The sequence below is a fragment of the Notechis scutatus genome, chromosome 5, assembly GCF_049901735.1.
Source record: "Notechis scutatus isolate UNSWTSFEM ecotype Mainland chromosome 5, rNotScu1.2, whole genome shotgun sequence".
Taxonomy (NCBI): domain Eukaryota; kingdom Metazoa; phylum Chordata; class Lepidosauria; order Squamata; family Elapidae; genus Notechis; species Notechis scutatus.
This window is the reverse complement of record NC_142013.1, coordinates 15,043,155-15,069,236: the sequence shown is the minus strand read 5'-3', so window position 1 is coordinate 15,069,236 and position 26,082 is coordinate 15,043,155. Positions and strand designations below refer to the sequence as shown.

The 26,082-nt window shown below is 39.7% G+C and overlaps 1 protein-coding gene across 2 annotated transcripts in view; it reads right to left on the bottom strand.

The window, feature by feature from the left end:
- ARHGAP42 (Rho GTPase activating protein 42) overlaps nucleotides 1–26,082 on the bottom strand; it is a 159,751-nt gene that overhangs the window by 68,649 nt on the left and 65,020 nt on the right. For both annotated transcript variants that reach the window (XM_026675601.2, XM_087966177.1), the window contains one exon: nucleotides 18,781–18,852. In XM_026675601.2, coding sequence (XP_026531386.1) covers nucleotides 18,781–18,852 — 72 coding nt within the window. The remainder of the gene's footprint in view (nucleotides 1–18,780; nucleotides 18,853–26,082) is intronic.

Here is a 26,082-nt window from a genome sequence, read left to right as displayed (position 1 = left end):
AACTCCTTAAACCAGGGGTGTCAATTTCAATTTCATTGAGGCCACATCAGGGTTGTGTTTGACCTCCAGGGGCCGGGGTGGGCATGCCCAGCTCAACGTCACTCATGTTGGGGATGCTTGTGATGGCCCGAGTGCTCTGACAGCAAAAATGGGCTCTTGAGCTCTGTTTTTGGCTGCAAGGGCCTCCTGTAACCCGCTGCCAGTGCAAACAGAACTCGGGAGGGCCGCGTGTGGCCCTCCTGAGCTCCATTTTTGCTGGCAGAAGCATTGTGGGCTGGTCCTTTGCTGCTTCCAGAGCGGCCCCGCAAGCCAGATCTAAGTACCCCATGGGTCGGATCTGGACTCCGGCCCTTGAGTTTGACACCCCTGCCTTAAACCAAATGTTTTTTTCCCCAGGATTGCACTTTAGTTGTGTATGACAGTCGCATGATATTGAGAAAGGATGCAGCTGCTTTAAAGAGTTGCCACTAGGTGCCACTTGTGGACCTGGCATGCTCTGAAATGTCTTCTTCTCCTTCATAGCTAAAGTCCTCCACAGCCAATCATATGATGAGGTTGTTACAGGACTTTCATAATTGGTTTCCCCCTTTATGTCAGCAGAGAATGGTAGCCCTCTTTGGATGTGGTGGATCCAAAGATCTGATAGTCCCAAATGAGGAGCATTTACATGCATGCTGGATAAATTAAAACTGCATGGGATGATGGCAATGAATGCTAAGCCAATCTGCATATCTGCACAATCTGTAATTATCAGCAGCAAAAAAGGGCAAGACATTATTCTGAATACCTCTCCTAGCCTGAAATTATTCAACGTGGCATACTAGGTGTTCTGACCCAGGCTTTGTCAAACGTATGGAAACACAAGCTTGTTTGAAAAGCAAAACCTATTTTAATGCAACGCTGGGAATTACTTTCATTTCCAGCCAGACTAATTATACACAGTTCCCCAAGATAAGCCCATGCCTGTCAGTGCTGGGGAATGCTGCCAAAAACAGAAGTCTCCAAAGTAATTATATAAAAAACCACCTGAAGTATCAGAAAAAAACCGCCAGAGTACAGAGCTTCCAGAAGGACTCGGAATCTAATTGAACTGCTTTGCTTCCTGCAAATCATTTGTCATTGAGGTCTGACTTTTATCCCTTATCCCTCTCCCAGGCCTTATTCCTGAGTCGCCCCTTCTGCTTCAGCTGCTCTTGCCTTCTAGCAACTCTGTACATACACACACACTGGGAACAGGCTCCCCTGGATCCTCTGCCTCGCTGCTGCCAGACTCCAGAGGCTCCGGAGGCAGCACCCCACTCCCAGATGGCCCTGGCCCCATCCCTGCAGCGGATGCAGGGCCCTTGTCCAAGTCCTCTCCAGACTCCCTGACTGGTTCCCTTTCGTCCTCACTGTCCAATACCTCTGCAGTCTGCACCGGCTGCTGGCGAACCACAACACTAGGTATGTGAGAATGCATAATGATAAAACACCTCTTTTCATGTCCAAGTCTTGCTGGATGCTTTACTAATGTTTGGATATATTAGGCCCATGGAATCATACTAAATGTGCCTTATAAAGACCATATCTAACATCGTAACTGCCTATGAGTTCTAAACCAGGGGTGTCAAAATTCTCACCCTCAGGTTGTTGTCATGTGACTTATCGTGACTTTCCCCCCTTCACTAAAACGGGGTGGGCGTGGCCAGCACGTGATGCATCCGGCCCAAGGGCCGCAAGTTTAACAACCCTGTTCTAAACAAACTGATTTTCCTCATCCAGCTGAAGCAACTATACAAATGACCAGTAGTGCGGACCTAGCCATCATGCATAGCTGTGTTCGTGCACTGGAATTAAGGGCCATGTGATTTATTTGATTCTGGTTTGTAAACCATGATTTCTGGTTCAATGCCAGGTTCCCAAATGGTGGTCTGAAGATCAATGATGTGGTTAAGGAGGTCATGGGCTATAGTCTCCAGTGTACCCCTCTATGGTTTGATGATTTGGGGAAATCATCAGATCACAGAAGATGCTTTGATCCCATACAACATCTTATGTCAATTTCAAATGTTTTTTTTTTTTACATTTGCATTAAAAAAAGAATAACTGAAATTCTGAGATGCCACGAATGCCTTTTGTAACATAATGCCTACAGGCATCATATTGATCTGTGGCCTTTATGGTGGTCTTCACAAGCAGCAAAAACACCCAGAAGTTCTGAAAGTATTTAAGAAAAGAAAAACACTGCGATTTTAAGTTTGTTTTTTAAAGATAGGAACAGTCATTTTTTAATTAAATGTATTACTTGTCACCTGCATATATGTCTCCTTTATACCACCCAAGCAAAATTCTCATTTGGCATTATTTTAAATGGATAATTAGATAAACAGAGTTTAAATTTTAAAAAAGAACATACAGCAGTTAAGCAGGTTAGTTTTACAAACAGGAAAAAAAAAACCATTAGGTCAGATTTGGAAAACTTTGATGACTCAGTTGGCACCACATCTGACATCCAGAAAGACAGGTCTGGCTCAGAGCAATGTTGATCATTAAATTGTTCCCGAGAACCCAGAACAACTTTTTGGGAAGAAAGTAGGGACAAACAGCTAGTGAAAAATCCCTACTGTTCCATTTTTAACTGTCTGAGAGTATTCTTTGACAGAAATATCCAGGGACAACTGGAAATAAATTCCAGTATGAGAAGGCAGGAAGAATAAGATGAGCACTTTTAGGCTTCCACATGTCACTCACACGCTCTGCAAGATAGAACAAGTTGGTTCAAGAGCTGATAGCTCACGTTGTTTAATGTTTATCTCTTTCAGGAAGTTATTTTTTTTCATTTTACCTCCCAGTTGTTTTCAGGTGGAGTCAACAATTTCATATGTATTCCAGCTGTATGATAAACTATACAGAAGCCAAGCAACATACACAGCTGCTGACTTTTAAACTAAGTTTACAAACATAACTTTGGAAGAGGGGAATTAAGGCAAAGGAGACCGCAATACCACAGCACATCTGCATAAATACAGAATGCACAATTGTTGATACTGTTATCAAAATTTCAGAAATTTCAGTTTAATGTAAGAAATCTAGAGGAACAATCGAACCTTTGTTTGCAAACAATTCCACATGTTTATTACATAATCAGCACTGTGGAGAATTTAACAGAAGTTTTACTTGAAAAGTTGGGGAGTACTGACTCTGATTATATTAATTGGAAGGATTCTTGATAAGTACTCTCACTGAATTGCTCAAATCACATCACTCCCTTACAGACCTCTCCATGTGTTCACTCTCTCCTACTTTATTAAGAGCTGCTGTTATGGGATCTCAACCTGGGTTCAATAAAGGAAGGTTATTTTTTTCCATAGATAACTGTGATTACCTGGCTATTTGCAGGAATTTGGTGCCATCTTTGCTATCATTGCTGTGGGTCAAGATCAAGATTTGGGGTCTACTGCCAAATCTATAAATCTAAAATAGCACTTATATGATCTGAGCATCTTTTGCCCAAATTTTTATAGGCCATTCAAAGATCAATGCAAAGAAAGATAAGGAGCAAATCAACAAGACATTTTGTGTACAGACCAACCCAGGCTGTATGTCTCATAATAGAGGTAGGAAAGATTCATGTTTCAAAACCCAAACTATCCCTCCTAATCAGTCAATAGTGTAGACAACTTAGATGGACTGTTAATATTAGCATTTCAACCAGTAGAATCTGGCAGTGAATAATAAGTTCTTTGACTATTGTGAGAAAAGAACGTGTCTGAATTGTTCAACATGTTAAAATGAATGTTGTCATCTACTAAAAACCAAAATTAACTTGTAAGGAAGAAACATCTACATGGTAAGAGAATATAAGTAGGGGAGTCTAAATAGGGGAACAGAAAAAATGGATCTCCCTCTTTAATTGTCCAGTTTGCCAACATATTTGCAACAAAACCCAAGAAATTGGATCAGGTCATAATTAAGTCAGTGCAGTGAAACAGATCATACTATTGTTCAATGATTGATATGATGCAACCGTTGATACCCTGAACTATGCATGGGGGATTTCCCAGTGAAAGCAGAACTTCAGCAACTAATTCTTTACATTAATCATATTGTTTCACTTAATCAACTGTTTGTAATATAAAATGCTAGCATGTTGTATAAACTCTGTAGCTCTGTTCATAAAAGGGCCTTATTCGGTGTGGCAAGCCATTTGCTTGCTTGCAACTGCCATGAGTTTCACAGTTCTTATTTAAGGCATATCAACAATAACCAACCGGCTGACCGCATATGTGCCAACTCTGCAAGTATGAATGAAAATGGTATAGACCAGGGCTGTCAAATTCGCGGCCTGCAGGCCGGATGCGTCGCACGCTGGCCATGCCCAGACCCAGATTAGCGAAGGGGAAAAAAGTCATGATACGTCACGGGACACCGCCGTGGCGATGCAAGTTTGACACCCCTGGTTTAGATGCATTTCTCTGAAATTTAGCAAGAACATTGCATTAACTGAAAGCCACATATTTGGTGCTTTTGAGTCAGTCTTGACTTTTGGCAACTACCTGGACCAATCCCTATAGGGCAGTGATCCCCAACCTTTTTTATGCTGCGGCCCGGTATCCCCAACCTTTTTTATGGCGCGGCCCGGTACGGCATCAGCTGGGCCCGCCATCTTGTTTTGATGAAAAGTGCTTCCGGTGAGCTCACCGGAAGCACTTTTTCATCAAAACAAGATGGCGGCACCTGCGCTCTGGTGAGCTTTTCCGGGTAGAAATGGGTTTCTGCCCGAAAAGCTCACCGAGCTGGCGCCGCATCTTGTTTTGATGAAAAAGTGCTCCGGTGAGCTTTCCGAAAAGCTCACCGGAAGCACTTTTTCATCAAAACAAGATGGCGGCGCCCAGCAAACCAGCAGCCCGGTAGGACTTGTTCCACGGACCGGTACCGGTCCGCGGACCGGTGGTTGGGGACCCCTGCTATAGGGGATTGCCAATATTTTTGGCAGTGGTTTATGATTGCTTTTTTCTTCCTTGACCTAAGAGATTCATAAGGCAAAGTCAATCAACTGTGTCCCAGTTTCTAACCTGTGGCTTTTAACACCTATATCAAACTGGCCCTCAACAGAAAGTTCTATCATTATTATATTATTTAGTGAACCAGTACAAGTTTGGTTCACTGAAGAAAAAGAAAACCAACACTTAGAATACAATATCTAGAACACGGGTGTCAAACTCACAGCGTCACGTTGTCATCATGTGATGTATCATGTTTTCCCTTCGCGGAGCTGGGGTGGGCGTGGCCTGACTTAACCATTTGGTACAGGAATATCCGGCCTGCAGGCCACCAGTGTAACACCCCGATCTAGAAGCACTATTACCATCTTGTAACCTATGAACTCAATGATTAACATCCATCATGTTCTATACTGAATTATACTGAATTATGATAAGGACGTAGTTACATATGCTGCACATAAGTAAATAACAGGTATGTAAAACATCAAACTGGAAAGAAATAATGACAACTTCATCACTAACTTGTTCACAGCTCTATGAATTGCTGATTGTTGGGTTTCTTACAAATACATTCTCTGCATTAAGTCCCGAAAGCCACAGGACTGCAGTCTTGAAATCTCAGTAATGATTTGCATGCAAAAATATATAACCACTAACAAGTTATGAAGTAGAGATGAGCAGATGCTCTCGATGGATCAGCAGAGAAACTGCAAGAAGGAAATTCTTCTTAAACTTTCTTTCCAATTATAAGTTAATAACATATATTTAGCCTGATGAGATTTACCGAGTAACACCCAAAAAGTATTTTCTGGATTTGCTTACTAGTTTTTTGTATTTTGTTCTTGCCAGGACCAGGAGCTTGTGAGGGGTTTTTTTGGTGATGAGAAACAGATTGGGAACTAATGGCTTTTGTTTTGGAAGCAGAGGGGTCTTTTGTTTCTGAACCTAGGTGAAATCTGACACCAATTATACTTGCTACTAATAAAGGCATTCAGTCTACAAGACTGGTGGGAGATTAAATTATAAAATAAAGATCATGAATGACTTAACCATTTGGTACAGGAATTTATTTTGTAGATTCCACAAAGAGCAAAAGATAATGATGAAAACGATCTATTGGGGAAAAAAACCAAAACCCACAGTAGAGGTTGAATACTTTGGATCCAACAAACTGTTCCACTCTTTGGAGTTCTCCAGAATTCTTTATCCACTGTGGGGTTCTACAAAGAACAAGAAGTGTCGGGAATGAGCTGCCTCTGCTCTAATTTTGGGGGTGCATTCTATTTTTCTCGGCACCTCTTCTTTGTAGTATCCCATAGTGGATGAAGAATTCTGGAGAACCCCAAAGAGTAGGACAGTTGTTGGATCCAAAGTATTCAACTTCTACTGTGGGTTTTGATTTTTCCCAATAGATCATTTTCACCATTATCTTTTGCTCTTTGTGGAAACTACAAAATTAATTCCTGTTCCAAATGGTTGTCATTAATGTGCTTTGATAAACTGTAAACATTTTCCAAATCTACCTACACACAGAACCAACCATTAAAATTCCACCCTTCCTCCTAGAAGGGGAAACAAAAGATAGTCTGTTACAATAAGGGCAATAGTTCACCTACCTTAAGATTCAATGTTTTGAAACCAGCTATTTTGAGAGGGGGGGAAAACTTAACTATGATTTCCTGTTACCAGATCATCCAGTGACCTATGAGGTTCATTTACTGGAAAGCAAGTAATACAGCTTCTTTAATTGTCTCTATTCTTACCACATGCTGGCATTTTTTTTATTCCGACGGCAGAAGAAAAGCAATTAGAGGAGCTTTAGTAGATGTCACAGCCATTCATCACAAGTTTCAGCTGAATTTATATCTTCATTTTTATTGAGACTATGATCTCGCTGTTGAGAATTTCTCAATAAAAAATTAGCAAGCCAGTCTTTTCAGCTTCAAAAATAAAACTGCCTGACAAATATTCCCAGAACACTTCTAAAACAAAAACACAAACTTTCAAATTTATGGGTCAGCAAGAACAAAATGCCCATCTTTAACTGCCAATAAAAATACATGTTTATTTTTTTCATGGAAGCCCCCATTTCAACCTCTTAAGATTCAAAGAAAATCACAATAAAGGTGGGAGAGAAGCAAAAGGCCATATTTTCTAGCAGCAAAGGGATTTCTTTTGTGAGTATTTTCAACTATGCCAAGAAATCTCTTCTTACTTGCCCCCCCAAAAAGCAATTACTTGTAGTTTATGGTCAATAAACTAGTAATATTGAATGTCACTCTGGAATACCAGCATTCCTTCCATAATCTTTTAAACCCCCCTTTTTTCCAAAACAGCACAAAAAGAAAAGAAAACTCTACTCCCAATAAAATTGGGAAACAAAAAACAATTTTTCATTCATTATAAGCATTTGTTCTTAACAGCTAATTCTCTCTCATTTGGGACTCGTTTGTACCTTGGTGTACTGTATCCATTGTTGTGCAATTCCTTTTAGTCTTTTAAAATAATACAAATGTAAACCTATATCAAATTAAGAGAAGCTGCTCCTCTTGTTTGGGTTTCGTTTTCGATGAGCATAGATGAGCATTCAGCATAGTTTGTAAATTGGATCCTCTGTCTTGAGATGGGTTTGCTGAGCCACCTGCGTTAGCAGTTTGCAGGAATCAAAACATGGACCTTTCACATAATGGATATTCTCTCATGGAATCAAGCAATACTGTAGCTCAGGAAAAAATGGCTTTCACGAAGTATACTGTACCTGCTTGTATATCTTGAATAACATATGGTGGACATGAATGTTGAGTGTAAGGTAGGGGGAAAAACAGCAAATTCAAATGATTAATCAATGTTCATTAATCTTGTGAAACACCTATAATCATTTCTTTGGGAATGTTGGAATGTTACAAAATCTGGAAGACTGCATTGGCAAGGGTACAGAGAACTGCTTTTACAAAATTTTACTCAATTACCTAGATGTCTCCCGCGTAAGATTGGAAGTATCTAGGCAACGTTTCGATGAAGTCTCATTCATCATCTTCAGGCTTGTGTCTTCCGCTCTGTGCTTCTCAGAGTGATGTGAGCTTGCAGCTGCTTCTTCCTTTTAACTGCTAGTGGGGGTGTGACTTGATTGGGTGGGGCTTGGCTGTGTTCTGATTGGGTGGGGGTGTGTTCTCATTGGGTGGGGGTTTGGCTGTGTTCTGATTGGTTGGGGGTGGGCCGTGTTCTGATTGGCTGGAGCGTGTTCTGTTCAGGTGGGGGCTTGGTTGTGCTCAGGTTAGTCTTGGTTGCTGGGGGATTTGAGCTGGTGAGCTGTGATCCTGCTGTTTGGCTTCGAGTTCGTGGTCGTGCTGCATCTTCATGGTGGGTGTCAGTTCGCTTCATGTATGGCTTGGAGGGGTTTGAAGTGGGTAGTGATGCAGCTGCAGTGCGGCTTCTGGTCCGTGGTCGTGTCTCATCTTCTGTGTGGGTGTGAGTCTGCTTTCTACATGGAAGTGTGGTGGTGGCATCTTGTGTGGCCTTCATGGGTGTGGGTCTGGTGTCATTCTTCATGTTAGGTACTCGTCTGTTCATGAGGGCGGGTTTCCAAAAGGCTGGTAGGCGGGAGGTGTCATCTCGTTTATTCATGTTGTGTGGGCGTTTTTCTATCTCTATGGCTTCTCTGATTATTCTGCTATTGAAATGTTCGGTTTTGGCGATAGTTCTGGTATTTTTAAAGTCAATCTCATGTCCTGTGGCTTTGAGGTGTTGGACCAGGGAAGAGGTCGGTTCTTCTTTTTTGATTGAGTTCTTATGTTCTTCAACGCGTGCACTTATTCTTCTGTTAGTTTGTCCAATGTATGTGGGTGGGGCAGGCAGTGTAAGGGATTTCGTATACTCCTTGGTTTTCTAACTCGATTTTGTCTTTAGGATTTCTTAGGATGGTGGATATTTTTCTGTTTGTGCAGAATGCTGTTTTAATGTTGTGTTTTTGGAGGATCTTGCTGATTTTGTCTGTATTGCCTTTTATATATGGGAGGAGGGCTTTGCCGTTCTCTTGTTCTCTGTCTTGGATTTTGGTTGGGGCTTCTTTCAGACACAAGCCTGAAGATGATGAATGAGACTTCATCGAAACGTTGCCTAGATACTTCCAATCTTACGCGGGAGAAAACCCGAATAACCAAAGATCCATATATATGTGTGTGTGTGTGTGTGTGTGTGTGTGTGTGTGTGTGTGTGTATTTGTTTTCTTAAGTTTTCGCGGGTACTTACATGTATGGCATTCAGCTTTGTTGGGTATTTTCCCGTCATAGTAGTGGTGCTTTTAAAGTTGTAGCAGCGTTTCAGCAGAATCTCATCTGCCATCATCAGGCTTCTGTATAGTGTTAGTCTGACTAACACTAGACTAACAGACTAACACTATACAGAAGCCTGATGATGGCAGATGAGATTCTGCTGAAACGCTGCTACAACTTTAAAAGCACCACTACTATGACGTGGGAAAATACCCGAACAAAGCTGAATGCCATACATACATACATACATACATACACATACATACATACATACATACATTCTGAGGTTCTCGCGAGTATTTGTATGTGGATCTTTGGTTATTCGGGTTTTCTCCGCGTAAGATTGGAAGTATCTAGGCAACGTTTCGATGAAGTCTCATTCATCATCTTCAGAGAAGCACAGAGCAGAAGACACAAGCCTGAAGATGATGAATGAGACTTCATCGAAACGTTGCCTAGAAACATTGCCTAGATACTTCCAATCTTACGCGGGAGAAAACCCGAATAACCAAAGATATATATATATATATATATATATATATATATATATATATATATATATATATATATATATATGTTTATGTGTGTATGTATGTATGTATGTATACACACACACCAAATATACATATACACATACACACCATATTTTACATTAAGGGAATAACTCTTCAAATAGCAATAGCACTTATATACTATTTTACAGTGCTTTATAGCCCCTTCTAAGCGGGTCCTCAATTTACCTTCAGAAGGATGGAAAGCTGAGTCAACCTTAAGCCTGGTTGAGATTTGAACTGCCAAACTGCAAGCAGCAATCCATGGAAAAGTAGAAAAAATACCATACATATCTCAAAAATCAGGTTTGTTTTTAGGAAGATTGCCAGCTCTTTAAATTTTTCATTGATCAGTGATATTCTTCTCAAAGGAATATGGAAGATAATTGGTGCAATATATCTCCTTACTAATGATGTAACGAAGAAGACAGGCATTCCAAAATGGAAATAACTGCATAGGAAGCTTACAAAAATGCAGACTGTTTAGTAATTAGATCTATTTAACCATCTATTCTGATTAGCAGCAGCCTTCCCCACCCCCCTTTATCTTCTTGTCAATTGGAGTCATCAGGGATTGAAACAGTGATCTTTATTCTAAACACGTGTTCAACTACCGAGTCATCACACAATAGGAAGTTGTGTGTGTAATACGTGCACTGTTGCTTGCCTGGACAAAAAAGAGGCAGGCCACCAATTGTAAAAAGGTCTCATTAATGGGAAACATTTTTTTTTTTTTTGCTTATAGGGATGTAACTTGCAAAACATGTTACTGATGAAAGATTGCTTGCTTATCTCAGGAGAAGAAGGAAGTATGACAGACTCCCAAGTTCCCATAGTGATCTTAAATAGCAATAGCAGACTTTACAGCCCTCTCTAAGTGATTTACAGAGTCAGCATCTTGCCCCCAACAATCTGGGTCCTCATTTTACTGACATTGGAAGGATGGAAGGCTAAGTCAACTTTGAGCCGGTGAGAATCGAACAGTTGGCAGCCAGCAGAAGTAGCCTGCAGTATTGCATTCTAACCACTACATTATCACAAATCCAGATCAAATTAAATGGTTGGAGAGTATTGGTAGTAGAAGATGACTTGTTTTGGTTCCCTGGGGATAGCAAAAGAGCTTAATGTTGGAGTAGGGTTAACCAAGGAATCTTGTTTGCTTTCTTATTCATTTATTTGGAAATTTATTGGCCACCCATCTTACCACAGGCTAAGTCTGAGCGGCTCATAATATTAAAAAGATAAAACTGTACAAAACCTAGATGATACAAATAAAATACTACAAAGATCCCAATTACTGAGCCCTAACTAAAAAGATGGGGGGAAGGGAATAGGATGAGAAGGAGGGGGGGGTGGGACCTGTTCTTAATATATCAACCATCCCTAATGTGGAACTCCTCCATTGGAATTTCAAGCCAAATGGCAGAACCAGGTCTTTAAACTCTTGCTTAGTCTTTCTTTCCCACAGCCCCGTGTGATTAGTTCAAAATAATATAACATGATTTTTTTAAAAAAGAGAAAAAATACCCATTGTTTTCAGTAGCTAGTTTTTTTTAAAAAAAATCAAGCTATAAAAAGGACTGGCAAACTATTTAAAAGCAAAATGTGCATCAAAGCAACTGAGGGTTCTTTAAAGCAACTACAACTTTCCCTTGGATAAGAATTGGTCTCCTTTACAATTCCATCACAATTCCAGACAAAGATACCTTTCATTTAAAGGAATTGTTAACTGGTGTTACTTAGGAGCCCACATAAATTCCAAAAGCTTTTTCTGACTCAATGCAGTATAAAGTATTTTTTTTAAAAAATTTCATTTTATCCAATTTGTATTCTCAAATATCTTGAGAAATTCTGGGATTTATAGTCCCAACACATTTCTGGATTGGAAAAGAGTAATTTAAACTAGATTAGATCCACCAACATTTCCTAAAAAGAGCTAATTTCATCTTAATTATTTACTGTATAAAATACTTATTTTTAAGGCTTAAATCTCATTCAAAACAATTTCACAGCATGTCAAACCATCTAGTTATTATAAGAGAAGGAAGTGAATTCTCTATCACTGTTCTACCCATTTCCCCTACAAACAATTATGTCATCTCCCTTTATATAACCCCCCAAAAGCAAATGTTTAGCTTTTCAAAGTGAAGTATCCCATCCCTTGATCATTTTGTTTGCTTTTTTACATGACCTTAAATTAAAGAGGCTGAAGGCACAAACAGTGGAAAATATTACTCTTCTTATAAAGAGTTTTCAGATTTATACTCCTCTTTGCTAACATTCTCTGTGATAGAGAGAATTGAAAACCAAAGACATCTATTTAATGCAGTATCTTCTAAATATAAATTTTTCCTTGGAGCAATCAAGTAATATCACAGCATAAGTCTCCCTGTAGGTTTTGAGCCAGAACCTTTCTATAGGAAAGCAATATCATGCTCATCATCAAAGATTGTATACAAATGTTTTCCTGTTTACAGAAATGGGGAAAACAAGGCACACAAATAAATGAATTAATCTGAACGTTAATCAAGGCTGCCCAGCCTTAAGTAGACTGAGCAATTACTGTCAGATTCTGATATAACATTATTGTTTTATGCTTAGCTACTGCTATTACATCCATATTTGGGACACAACAATAGAAGGCCTCGCTAGTATAGATGATCAAGATACGGTGGACAATTAAAAAAAAACCAAGATCAGAATCAAGCAACAAGCAAAAGGCGACTCTTCTCACATTCTCCAGCGACTGGTATCTGAATTCAAACTGTTTTTTTAGAAGATATGTCAGATGTAGATAAGACATAATATACATCTATCATATATCTGTATACAATCTGTAACTAATGGTTTTATTATTTATGAGATTTATACCAGCTAACACCCAAGAAGATAGGTTCAAAATCCAGATGGATCTTGACAGACTAGACCACTGGGCTGTATCTAACAAAATGAAATGTAGAGAAAAGTAAAGTCCTTCGGCAAGAAAAACCAAAGGTACACATATAGACTGAGTGAAACCAGGCTCAATAGCAGTAACTGTGAGAGGGATCTTGGAGTCTTAGTGGACAATCAGCTAAATAGGAGCCAGCAGTGTGTAGCAGCAGCAGCCAAAAAAGCTAATGCAATCCTAAATTGCATTAACAGAGGGATACAATTAAGATCAAGTGATGCACTAACACTACAGTATAAAGCCTTAGTAAGACCATACCTAGATTACTGCATCCAGTTTTGGTCACCACATTATAAAAAAGATGCTGAGAAAAAGTACAGAGAAGAGCAACCAGGATGATTAGGGGACTGGAGGCTAAAACATATGAAGAACGGTTACAGAAACTGGGCTTGGTTAGTCTGATGAAGAGAAGGAACAGGAGAGACATGATACAAGTGCTCCAATATTTGAGGGGCTGCCACAGAGAGGAAGGGGTCAAGCTATTTTCCAAAGCACCGGAAGGCCAGACAAGGAATAATGGATGGAAACTGAACAAGGAGAGATTCAACCTGGAAATAAGGAGAAACTTTCTGACAGTGAGAACAATCAACCAATGGAACAGCTTGCCCTTGGAAGTTGTGGGAGCGCCATCACTTGAGACCTTCAAGAAGAGATTGGACTGCCATTTGTCAGAAATGGTGAAGGGTCTCCTGATTGGGCGGGGGGGTTGGACTAGTTGGACTACAAGGTCCCTTCCAACTCTGGTTATGTTAATTTATTGCTTCAGTGTGAACCTGCTTGCATTTATTGTTTTAATGCCTACCATTACCACCAGTGGTGGGATTCAAAAATTTTTACTACCAGTTCTGTAGACATGACTTGGTGGGCATGGCATGGCTTGGTAGGTGTGGCTTGGTGGGCATGGCAGGGGAAGGATACTGTAAAATCTCCATTCCTACCCCACTCCAGCAAAGGTTATTGCAGAATCCCTATTCCATCCCCATCCCATTCCCGCTCCATTCTCCTGTGCAGGGCAACAAAAGAAGACCCAGCTGATCAGCTGGGACTTGGGAGGCAGAGAATAGATGGGGGCGGGGCAGGTCAGAGGTGGTATTTGCTGGCTTTCTGAACGACTCAAAATTTCCGCTACCGGTTCTCCAGAACCTGCTGAATATCACTTCTGATTACCACCCCTTGTTGAGAGTCTCTCAAAACTCTTCAGAATCCCTTTTGGTTTAACTGCTCTGACAAACTTAAGCCAACGATGAGCATGAAAAAAGAAATTAAAGGCCTGTTTATCCAATATTGGCCACGTGGAATCCTGAACACCCAACTTTTAGAAGTGTGCACTTCAATTCCCTGGATTCTCCCAGAGAATTCTGGGAGTTTTAAGTTCACACATCTAAAATTTGCCAAGACTGAGAAACCCTGCAAAGTGCAACGTTATATGATCTACAACAAAGATGACACCTTTGGTCAAGGGCTACATAGAACAATGAACCTAAGGCTGTAGTATTAAACAATTATGTACGCTAAGCTTTATAGAAAGCACTACATTGTGAGGGTTTTTTTTATTAAAAAAAATTAAATTAAATTGAACTGCAAAGTGAGAACATAGAAATCAATTTTCTTCACTGCATTCTTTCATCAGAACATTTTTTTATTTTTTAAAAAAATCATATTATTTTAACAGCCAAACTATTTGTATTTTAAAGCACTTAGATCTTGCTCTTCAGTCTGGAAAGCTCTTAGAGTGACTTACAGTATAAAATAATAATTAAAAAAAAACAACCCAGACTATCGCTTCCCCTCGGCCTCCTGATTTAGAAAGACACCATGTTGAAGGAACTGGAAACAGAACGAGAAAAGAAAGTTTCAGTTATTTGCCTTGAGAATAAAGTCTCTGCTACTCAAAATAATTTGGCAAAATCGCTTTATTCTTTACAGGCAGACACATGTGAGCATGTTGTAGAAGTTCTCTGCTAGCTACGTAAGAAGAACAATCCTCTCTTCCGTGGTTGTCCCAGAACCATTGCAAACCATTCTTTTCCTATCTCTGAATTCCTATATCAAATAGGAGGGTGAATTATAGACCAAAAGAGTTCTCCCAGCTGCACAAATTGCTTTGCCCCTGTTCTAGCAATTTTTTAAATTGTTGCTCTTCAAAGATTCTAATAGCATAATTGATTCTCAAAAATGTCTCATAGGAGAAGGGTGAACAGGAAATAATAATAATCACAGGATTCAGTTAAGTGGACAAAAATGCCAAATGCAGTCTAAACATCTGGCTGACTTTGCAACAAACCATAATAATATTAATTCTTGAACACTATCGGCAGTGACAAATTCACCATCAGTCAATTGCAAAAGACAGCTTTAATGGGAACAGCTTACATCCTGTAACGATACCTCTAACACACGGGTGTCAAACTCGCGGTGTCACATGACACTGCATGACATTTTTCCCCTTTATGGAGCTGGGGTGGACATGGCCTGCATGTGACGCATCCGGCCCATGGGCCACCAGTTTGACACCCCTGTTCTTACACCATCAAACGTCAACATCTGCCTATCACAAGTCCTTGGGAAGGGCTTGATTGGAGGACAAAAATACCAAATGCAGTCCAAACATTTGGCTGACTTGCGACCAACCATGATAACCACAACCATTGTTGATAAGAAAGGCAAAACAGTCTGGATTGTGGCCATGGAAGTAGCAGTAGCACTTAGCAATAGCACTTAAGACTTATATACCGCTTTATAGTGCTTTACAGCCCTCTCTAAGGCGGTTTACAGAGTTAACATATTGCCCCCAACAATTTGGGTCCTCATTTTACCCACCTTGGTAGGATGGAAGGCTGAGTCAACCTGGAGCCTGGTGGGATTCGATCTGCCAAATTGCAGTAGGAGTAGCTTGCAGTACTGCACTCTAACCACTGCACCACCGAGGCTCTTATACCTGGAGACAGCAGAATAGAAGAGGAAGAACTGGAGAAAATAACAAAATATAAAGATCCACAAATAGAAATAGAATGACTGTGGCAAGAGAGAGTTAAGGTACTACCGATAGTAATAGGTGCCTTTGGTGCAATCCCAAAACAACCGAAGCACCACTTGAACGCCATAGGCATTGACAAATCCACCATCAGTCAATTGCAAATGGCGGCTTTACTTGGAACAGCTTCCATCCTGCCACGATATCTGTAACACTGTCAAACATCCACATCTGCCATTCCAGGTCCTTGAGAAAGCTATAAAAATGCCAAATCCAGTTAGAACCTCTGACTGACTGTGTGATGAACCATAATAATGCAATAGCAAGCTAGTAACCTGATAGGCAGGTACTATATGGTAGGATGTTTATAGGGATGTTTCAGGAATTGCAACAAGATCCTATCGCTTGAAGGTCTGGGAGATTCTGAGATGCCGTGGAAATGTGAGGTATTGTTAATGCAAGATATTAGATATGGAGCCAAATCAACAGAACAACAAACAGATCCGTTTCTTTCCGTGCCAAAAGGAATAGCAAAGCGGAAGGAATGCAGTGCTGGGAGGAAGAGGGGAGGTGAAGAGCAGAGAAGTCTTCATTAATGTCTTTAAAACATCAGAGTTTGCTCCTCCGTCTTCTTTGATGTGATGCAGATTGTTGCAAAGAGGCCAGGGAGCACTTGAACAAATATTGCTAAATACTATTCAGAATGGATAAGACTGAACCACGAGGGAGCTGGGCCCTGAAAGCAGACAACACAGTAATCCATGATTTCAACAACATTACCAGCTGGGTTCCAGCTAACCACATTGACCAAATAAGGAAAGGGCCTTCATGCTTGGAATCCTTTCCCAGTTAGCTCACACTACTCCCCCCACCCCTACAGTTGGGGAATATAAAAGATAGAGGTCATTCTTCTCCACACCCCCACCCCATTTTCTGGCTCAGATAAATTTGATTGCCAGGCTATCCAATGCATATTGGGACTTGCTAACAGTAGGGGAAGGCAAGCGATTCAGTGACGTTAAGTTATCATATACTGCTATTCTTCATATATTTTGAATTACAGTTTCCATTAACTTCCAGCCAGCATGAGAAAAAGAGGAAGAGTCTGAAAATTGGAATACAGGTAGTCCTCAAGCATTTATTAAATGACCAAAGTTACAAAAGCACTGGGAAAAAAAATTGACTTATGACTTTGACTTTTTCCACACTTACGACCCTTGCAGCATCCTCTTAGTCATGTGATCAATATCCAGACACTTGGCAACTGGTATGTATTTTATGACATGGGATCATGGGATCACCTTTTACGACCTACTGACAAGCAAAGTCAATGGGGGAGTCTGATTCACTTTACAATTGTGTTACTAACTGAACAACTGCAGTGATTCGCTTAGCAATCATGGAAAGAAAGGTCGTAAAATAGGTGAAAACTCACTTAACAACTGTCCTGCTTGGCAACAGAAATTGGAGGCTCAATTGTGGTTATAAGTGGAAGATTACCCGCATAAAAGCAGGAGGTTTTTAAGAAGAGACTGGACAGTCTGAAATGTCGTAGAGCTGTGATGGCGAACCTATGACACGCGTGCCACAGGTGGCATGCAGAGCCATTTGTGTGGGCACGCGAGCCCCAGCCAAACGTACCTGCACTGCGCATGTGCGTGCCTCCCAGCTGATTTTTGGCCCGTTTGAGGCCGTTTTCGCCCTCTCAGAGGCTCGAGGGAAGCCTCTGCAGCCTCAGGAGGTTGAAAAATGGGCCTTCTGGAAATACCGGAAGTGCTGAAATGGGCCCGTTTTCAGCCTCCCAAGGCTTCCCTCGAGCCTCCGGGAGGGCGAAAACGGCTTCAAATGGGCCAAAAATCACCTGGGAGATGCGCGCATGTGCAGTGCAGGTAAGGGGGTGGGGCAGGGGTGTTGCATGCACATGTGCAGAGGGAGGGGGCGCATTGCATAGTGGGTGCTGGCACACACGCACCACAACAAAAAGGTTCACTATCACTGTTATAGAGTTTCCTGCTTGAATAGGGGTTGGACTAGAAGACCTCCAAGGTCCCTTCCAGCTCTATTCTGAATTTCAGTCTTTGACAATTTCAAGACAGGAAATCATTAGCTAGCTTTGAGTTAATACATACGATCGGAAGCCTGGTTAATCATAAACACAACTAATATTTACTCTTTTTATCTTCCCCATATTTTTCAATTTAATAACTCTCACAAATCATTTTCGAGTTACGTAAGACCCCCAATATTACAGAATCTCCCTACCCTGTTTGTTCTCTCTATCCTAGCTCTACACACAGACCAGATCATCTTAGCTATAGGAAAAAGATGCCAGCATACACTACATATGACTAGCTCAATGGAGAGTAAGCTATGTTAAAAATAGAAGCCTAATCTATTCTACGTCTTCCTGCAGTTTATAATAATTTTTGAAGATATGAGTACTGTGAAACCCTTTGTTCTGAGAGCCATAATTTTTTTAGGACATGAAATACCCATCAGACATAGGATAACAGTTAACAATGCATACTGTTTTTTAATTCTCATTACAACCCAAACCCTCCAAAAGCATGCTATTGTCACTTTGTGAGTAATGACTTGTCAATCACTTGTAACTGAATAATTAGGCAACAAAAATGTATTAATGTTGGCTGATTATTTGTACTGCTATTATGGGGTTTTTTTGCATTTTTTTATTTTGTAGGTATTGTAATTTTTATGACATTAGCCACCAAAAGTCTGTACTGATTACAAGATCACACAAAAACAAACCAATCAATGAAGAGCTTCTTAGAACAAGAATGCGCTAAGTCTCCAACCTTGGCAACTTTACTACTTGTGGACTTCAATTCCCAGAATTCCTCCATGCTAGCTGAAGAATTCTGGGAGTTGAAGTCCACAAGTTGTAAAGTTGCCAAGATGGAGACCCTTGCCCCTCCCCTCAAAAACCATTGTTCGAGGATAATACTTTGTATACTTTGATTCTGAATTTAAAAGATGCAGCAGTGATGCAACAATAAAGTAAAAACATCAGTTTTCCTTAACAACTCACCTTTGCTGCGCCAATTTGCTCTTTACGAAATTTTTCAAGTGGTGCTATTAAAACATCATCCGCATTCTGGATCTGAAATACCAAACCCCAAAAAATCATTATTTCAATGTTTGGTATATTTTGAATTAGCTCAGTACTTTTTACATTTAAAATACTAATTACAGAAATGGCCAAATAGTCAAGTTAACCCCAGTGAACCTATTGAATGAAACATTTTCAAGGTGCCTGCCAAGTACAGAAATCACAATCTAGCTAAGAAGCATTTTATATAAATCCCAATCAATCCCCACTTACCAGGGGCACACAAAAGTTCCAATTTATTATAACCTTAGTAGGATGAAGTATGCTTCTCTACAAACTCTTCAAGACACTTGTCAGTAATATTAATAGTAATATTCAACATTTCAACTTGTTTCTTGCTACATTAAAACAAATCGCAGCCAGCACAATTATTTCAACTGCATCTACATAGATACCTATTATAGCAATGCTTCCCAAACCTTACTAAACTACCCCAACCTCAAGCATCTTGGGAGTTTGGACAGCAACTGGAACTACCCAGATTTACAATCGGATTGCTTAGCAACAACAATCTCAGCTCCAATTGTTGTCATAACCTGAGGACTACTTGTAGGTGCACCCAAGAATTCATTATACAAATGACAAGAATTGCATACTGTATAATATATGCATCATGATGACACTGACATGAATTTTATTTGCATATACAGGTCACAGAAGCTGCCATTGGAGATCTAAGCACCATATCTATAATGACACTATGTCAATAAGGACTTATTCTCATTCATTCATTCATTCATTCATTCATTCCATTTCTACTTTGTCACAATCCCACAAGAACACATTTAACTTTCAAAGTTGATTTCTTGAATAGAAAACATGCACCATCAATTTCTTAAAATACATTCAGTGGCACGACTAAACAAGTATTTGCTTTTAAAATATTATGACTGCTTCTACTATATTTATTACCAGTAATCCTTTTGAATGGAGACTTAATCATCCCATCTGTCCCCCAACTTCTATATTTATACAGCTGAGACTTTTTTTTCTTAAAAAAACCCAAAACAAATGCTTATGAATATTTAAAGAGAAAAATACTGTAAAACGAAGCTCCCTAGGCTGCAGTTATTTCACAGTAATTAGATTTTAGTGTTTTAACATTGATGCATTTCATGTATTTCAGTGTTAGATGTAGGATATTAGAGCAAGAAAATTGCCTAAAGTAGTTTTATATAATCATCTAGACATCATAAATATCACTCATATTTGGAAGATAAGCACTTGGCAAGCCAAATGAGCAAAGACCATAAACATTGAGGATATTTTATAAGGGTGTTTAAGATGTCCTAATGATCTGAAGGGAACAATTCCTAAGATTAAAGTACTGCTCTTAAGTGCAATATATAAAATTTATATGTATGGAAATAAAAATCAGTTTGGATTATGGGACATAATTGAGTCTTCTTTGCAATGGGTGTTCAGGATTTGTTTAGGAATTATCTGCTAGACTTAATATAGAGGCATTATTTTTCCAGCTGGAGAGACCAAATCCTCACAGGGCTTAAGGAACTTATTTCAAAATATTTGCAATCCTCCTATTATCTGTTCCCAAGGAAAATGTAAACATTTTACAAGTCTCTGTTACTTCAACAAAAAGTGTGTATTTAGAGCCCTGAGCCACAAACAGATATTCCAGTTAAATTTGTTTTTGAGTGCAAATGAACATTGTAGAGGACTACCTAGCTTGCAATTTCACAAAATGTCAAAGAGATGCTAAGATAAATTGTTAAGTATCTATACTTACAGTGGTGGGATTCAAAATCTTTTACTACCAGTTTTGTGGGCATGGCTTGGTGGGCAGGGCATGGCATGGCTTGGTGGGCATGGCTTGGTGGGCATGACGGTGGAAGGATACTGTAAAATCTCCATTCCCTCCCCACCCCACTAACCTGCTTTCCAGCTCCGTTCTCCTGTGCAGGGCAACCAAAGAAGACCCAGCCGTCAGCTGGGACTCGGGAGGCAGAGAATAGATGGGGGCAGGGCCAGTCAGAGATGGTATTTGCCAGTTCTCCGAACTACTCAAAATTTCTGCTACCGGTTCTCCAGAACTGGTCAGAACCTGCTGAATACCATCTCTATATACTTAATATGAAAACAACTTCATTTTTTTTAAAAAAAAAAATCTTCCATGCTAATTGTCTCTGGAATTGTTTAGAATAGAAATCTTCAACCTTGGCAACTTAACAACCTGTGGACTTCAACTCCAAGAATTCCCCAGCCAGCCATGGGAATTGAAATCCACAAGTATTAAAGTTGCCAAGGCTGGAAACTCTTAGTTTAGAAGACTGGTAGCTGTGATAGCGACCATGCACTGCTATATTTCTCTGCCAGCCAGAGAAAACCGGAGGTATGTCTATGAATTACTGTCTTCACATATGTAATTCTTCCTTCACTGATTCACTCACCTCTGTACAATTTTTGATCATCCAATGATATCTTTAAAGAGGTATCTCTTTAAAGGCAACACAACTATTTTATAAGCACAAATTATTTTGTGTTCTTGGTGTTCTCGGAGCTTGGTTCTTTTCCTGAAGATGTTTTATTACCAGGCCAGTCAATCATATCACTGCACTGGTAGCTTGGTAACGAAACATCTGCAAAAAAGCAACCAAGTATCAGAGAACCAAAGACCAAGAACCCAACTGTTGAATCCTGAGCTACCTATGTTACTGGTTCTCATTTATCTAAGGTCCTCCGTTTCAGAATCATTGTAATGCAGACTAACTAACTGTTGGATTAAAAGTATTTATGTCAGTAATAACATCTGACCATACTTTTGCTGTTATAGCTGAACACTTCTACCTCTTTGTAACAATAGTCAATTTGTTTTTAATGTACAGGAAGTCCTGACTGTTCAAAGTTACAATGGCATTGAAAAAAGTGACTTATGATCATTTTTCACACTTATGACCATTGCAACATCCCCATAATTTACAGTTGGATGCTTGACAACTGACTCATATTTATGACAGTTGCAGTGTCCTGGGATCATGTGAACCCCTTCTGCAACCTTCTGACTTCAAAAGGGCAGTGATTCACTTAACAACTGTGGCAAGAAAGGTCATAAAATGGGGCACAACTCACGTAACAAATTTCTCACTTAGCAACATAAATTTTGGGCTCAATTGTGGTCGTAACTTGAGGATTACTATCTGGTGATATCCACTCACAGTATTGGTTATATGAAGATTGTGTTACCAATGAATTGCAAGAATAATGAAACCCTAAAGATGCAGCATTGGTCTACAAAGCAGAATGTGGAGTTTCTTGCAGAATAAAGACTAAAAGGGATAGGGGAGGTTATTAAAAAATAAATTAAAATATTGTGATGAATTCAAGTATCAATGAACCCAGACGCATCCAAATCCTTTAAATTTAAATAAGTAAATAAAAGTCAGTTCCTTTATTAAGTCATCTTAAAAAGGGAAACATATACACAAACAACAGGGAGAGAAAGAAACACACATAACTTTTGCGGTCACCCAAAACCATGCTCTCAGGAATTGTAAAGAAATGCCTGTAATAAGTTCCTTATGTTGTCATTCCTTGCTTTTTTTTATAGGTTCAAGCATTGCCACAAGCTACACAAGCCAAATCTCTTCACCATGTATATACCAAACTATTAAAACAAAAGAAAAATGTAACCACAGTTGTTGTCCTTGTGAGGTTTCCATCCCAGTGAAAACTCTAATTGAATTTCAAAAACAGATTTAAAAAAAAATACAAGCACTCTTGAGAGAAACAAAAGCATGGTATAGATTTATTTTTTCTTTCATCATCGATATAGAAGTTCATAAAAGCAGAACCGTGCTATGAAATTGAACAGGAAGTTTTCAAAGTGCAAAAACTGCCTTATGGTTGTACCCTTCTTGAAGAGCTGAGCCAACTGGTTTCTCGCTTGCTAATGGCACAACTTCATGTGGTTTGGCGTTTTTCCCCATTTGTAGAAACTGTTGTCTCTCTGTGGCTCCCAGAGAACTTGGGATTTCCTAATAGATTATGAGCCGCGGTGGCGCAATGAATGCAGTACTGCAGGCTACTTCTGCTAACTGCCGGCTGCCTGCAATTTGGTAGTTCAAAACTCACCCAGGCTCAAGGTTGACTCAACCTTCCAAGGTTGGCAAAATGAGGATTGCCCCAGATTGTTTGGGGCAATATGCTGACTCTGTAAACCACTTAAAGAGGGTTGTAAAGCGCTGTGAAGCGGTATATAAGTCTAAGTGCTATTGCTGTAGGTGTCAATTTGTAAGACACCCAGTCCAAGAATGTGTTTCATTGGAGAAGCTGAATACACCCAGGGGGTGGGGGAAGACAGAGTCATAGTTGATTGTAAATTACATGTCTCAGAGTCGGTTTCATATAGGTCATGCTGGCATGTTGCTCCTAATAAATCTTTTGAAGTTGTTTGAAGCTTGGCTTGAGGCTTATGATTTAATTAGGGCGATCGCTGGAATCCTGACAATAGGTAATGCTTGACTAACAACCACAATTCAACCCAGGCAGTTGTTAAGTGAGTTCTGCTCCATATTATAATCTTCTTTGCCAAGTGTGCTAAGCGAATCACTACAGTTAAGTTAAACATGCACTTGTTAAGCAAATCTGCATTCCCTCATTGACTTTGCTTGTCAGAAACTCCCTAGCAAGGAGAAATGCAGATGACAATTCCAGGATGCTGCAACCATTGTTGGCTTCCAAGCACCTGAAGTTTGATCACGTGAGCATGACAATTAAAATTAGAATTATTTTTTATTGGCCAAGTATGATTGGACACATAAGGAATTTGTATCTTTATGTCTTGGTGCAAATGCTCTCAGTATACATAAAAGAAAAGATACATTCATCAAGAATCAAGAATCATAAGGTACAACACTTAATAATAGTCATAGGGTACAATAAGCAATCAAATCATACTAGGAAACAGTCCATATAGATCGTAAAGATACAAGCGACAAAGTTACAGTCATACAGTCACAAGTCGGAGGGGATGGGTAATAAGAAGTGATGAGAAGATTAATAGTAATAGTAGTGCACACTTTGTAAATAGTTGGACAGTATTGAGAGAATTATTTGTTTAGCAGAGTGATGGGGTTCGGGGAAAAACTGTCCTTGTGTCTAGTTGTTCTGGTGTGCTCTATAGCGTTGTTTTGAGGGAAGGAGTTGAAACTGTTTATGTCCGGGATCTGAGGGGTCTGTAAATATTTTCACAGCCCTCTTTTTGACATGTGCAGTATACAGGTCCTCGATTGAAGGCAGGTTGGTAGTAATCATTTTTTCTGTAGTCCTAATTACTCTCTGAAGTCTGTGTCTGTCCTGTTGGGTTGCAGAACCAAACCAGACAGTTATAGAGGTGCAGATGATAGACTCAATTATTCCTCTGTAGAACTGTATCAGCAGCTCCTTGGGCAGTTTGAGTTTTCTGAGTTGGCACAGAAAGAACATTCTTTGTTGTGCTTTTTCGATGACTTTTTGATGTTAGGCGTCCATTTTAGGTCATGTGATATAATAGAACCTAGAAATATGAAGGTCTCTACTGTTGATACTGTGCTGTCTAGTATTGTAAGAGGTGGTAGTATCGGAGGAAATGCCGCAATGGAGCAGAATACCTCTGTGAGGTAGTTAGGTGGTTTATAAATATGAAATATATATAAATAAATGGTCATAACTGTGAGAACTGGTCATACACCTTGGCCATAATCAATTTCAATTTCTCCCCTCAGGATGCCGCTATAAAGCACTGTATGCCAAACCAAGCAGACATATTTCCACAGCATTGTCTCATTTCTCATCTTTCCTACTGTCTTCTCTTGTTGGTTTCTTATGATTTATCCTTTGTTGTCTGTATATTTGATCAATGATTGTAACTATGATAATGACCTATGACTTATTACTTGATGTTTATATGTACACTGTGGAGTTTATGCACCAGACACAAATTCCTTGTGTGTCCAATCACACATGGCCAATAAAGAATTCTATTCTATAAATCACTTTTTTCAGTGGTGTTGTAACCACACGTTTTTCAGTGGTGTTGTAACCACACGGGACTTGTGCTTAACTTCCTAACCTCTAACTAAGTGGTTTCCAACTTGCCAAGTTCATGACTTGTGGACTTCAACTTCTAGAATTTCTCAGCGAGTCATGCTGGCTTAGGAATTCTGGGAATTGAAGTCCACAAATTTGGCTGAGCAATTCTGGGAATTGAAGTCCACAAGTCTTAAAGTTGCCAAGTTTGCCCAAGGCAGCAGAAACTCCCACTCCCCACTTCCTCACACCTTCACACAGGCTGTACAATACAACCTATGACCCAAGTTGGATCCTGCAACAATAATAATAGCCCAATACAGATGGGAAAGCAGCAGATTGGACAAAGGGTGAAATTTCACAGACAGCAGTATTTTTAAAAAATGAGTAAGAAATTATTTTTGATGCATTTTATCTACCAGTTTATTATTTGTTTATTGTTTTAAGATGGTAGTGTTACGATCATCAGATCTGAATGCCTTACAATTGTGAAGATGCCGCCTTTAATCGTGTTTAGTTCTTTTTCCTCTTAAAATCAGTTGCTGATCATTTTCTTGACAGATGCATAATGGAAAAAAGTTGCAAGCACTGTTCCCACCCAGATGATCCCCACAGTCAGGAAAGAGAGAGAGAGAAAAAAAAACTAAGGCCAGGGTCACTTTGAAATTTTGTTTTGAACAAAGTCTGATCCAGCAGAATAGTGCTTTTATCTTCTTTAAACCTGGATCATTTTGTTCCCAAACTGTTTTGAGGCTGTCTTTCTTCTTCTCAATCTCAATATGGGAAGTGGGGGGAGGAAAGAGTTGAATTGAATAGAGATGTCCACTATCCTGTTCTATTTACAATCAAGAAGAATAAGTCAAGCTAATGGATAAATGCATTAACTTTACTTGGAAGCAATTATCCAAAGTGATTATGGGATCCCCTATCTTTTGAAAGTATCCAAATAGCAATAGCACTTAGACTTATATACTGCTTCATACTGCTTTACAGCCCTCTCTAAGCGCCTTACAGAGCCAGCCTATTGCCCCTAACAATCTGGGTCCTCTATTTCACCAACCTAGGAAGGATGGAAGGTTGAATCAACCTTGAGCCTGGTGGGAATTGAACTCCTGGAGTGACCAGTGAGTTAGCCTGTGGTCTGAGCAATGTTTCTCAACCTTGGCAACTTTTAAGACGCGTGAACTTCAGTTCATC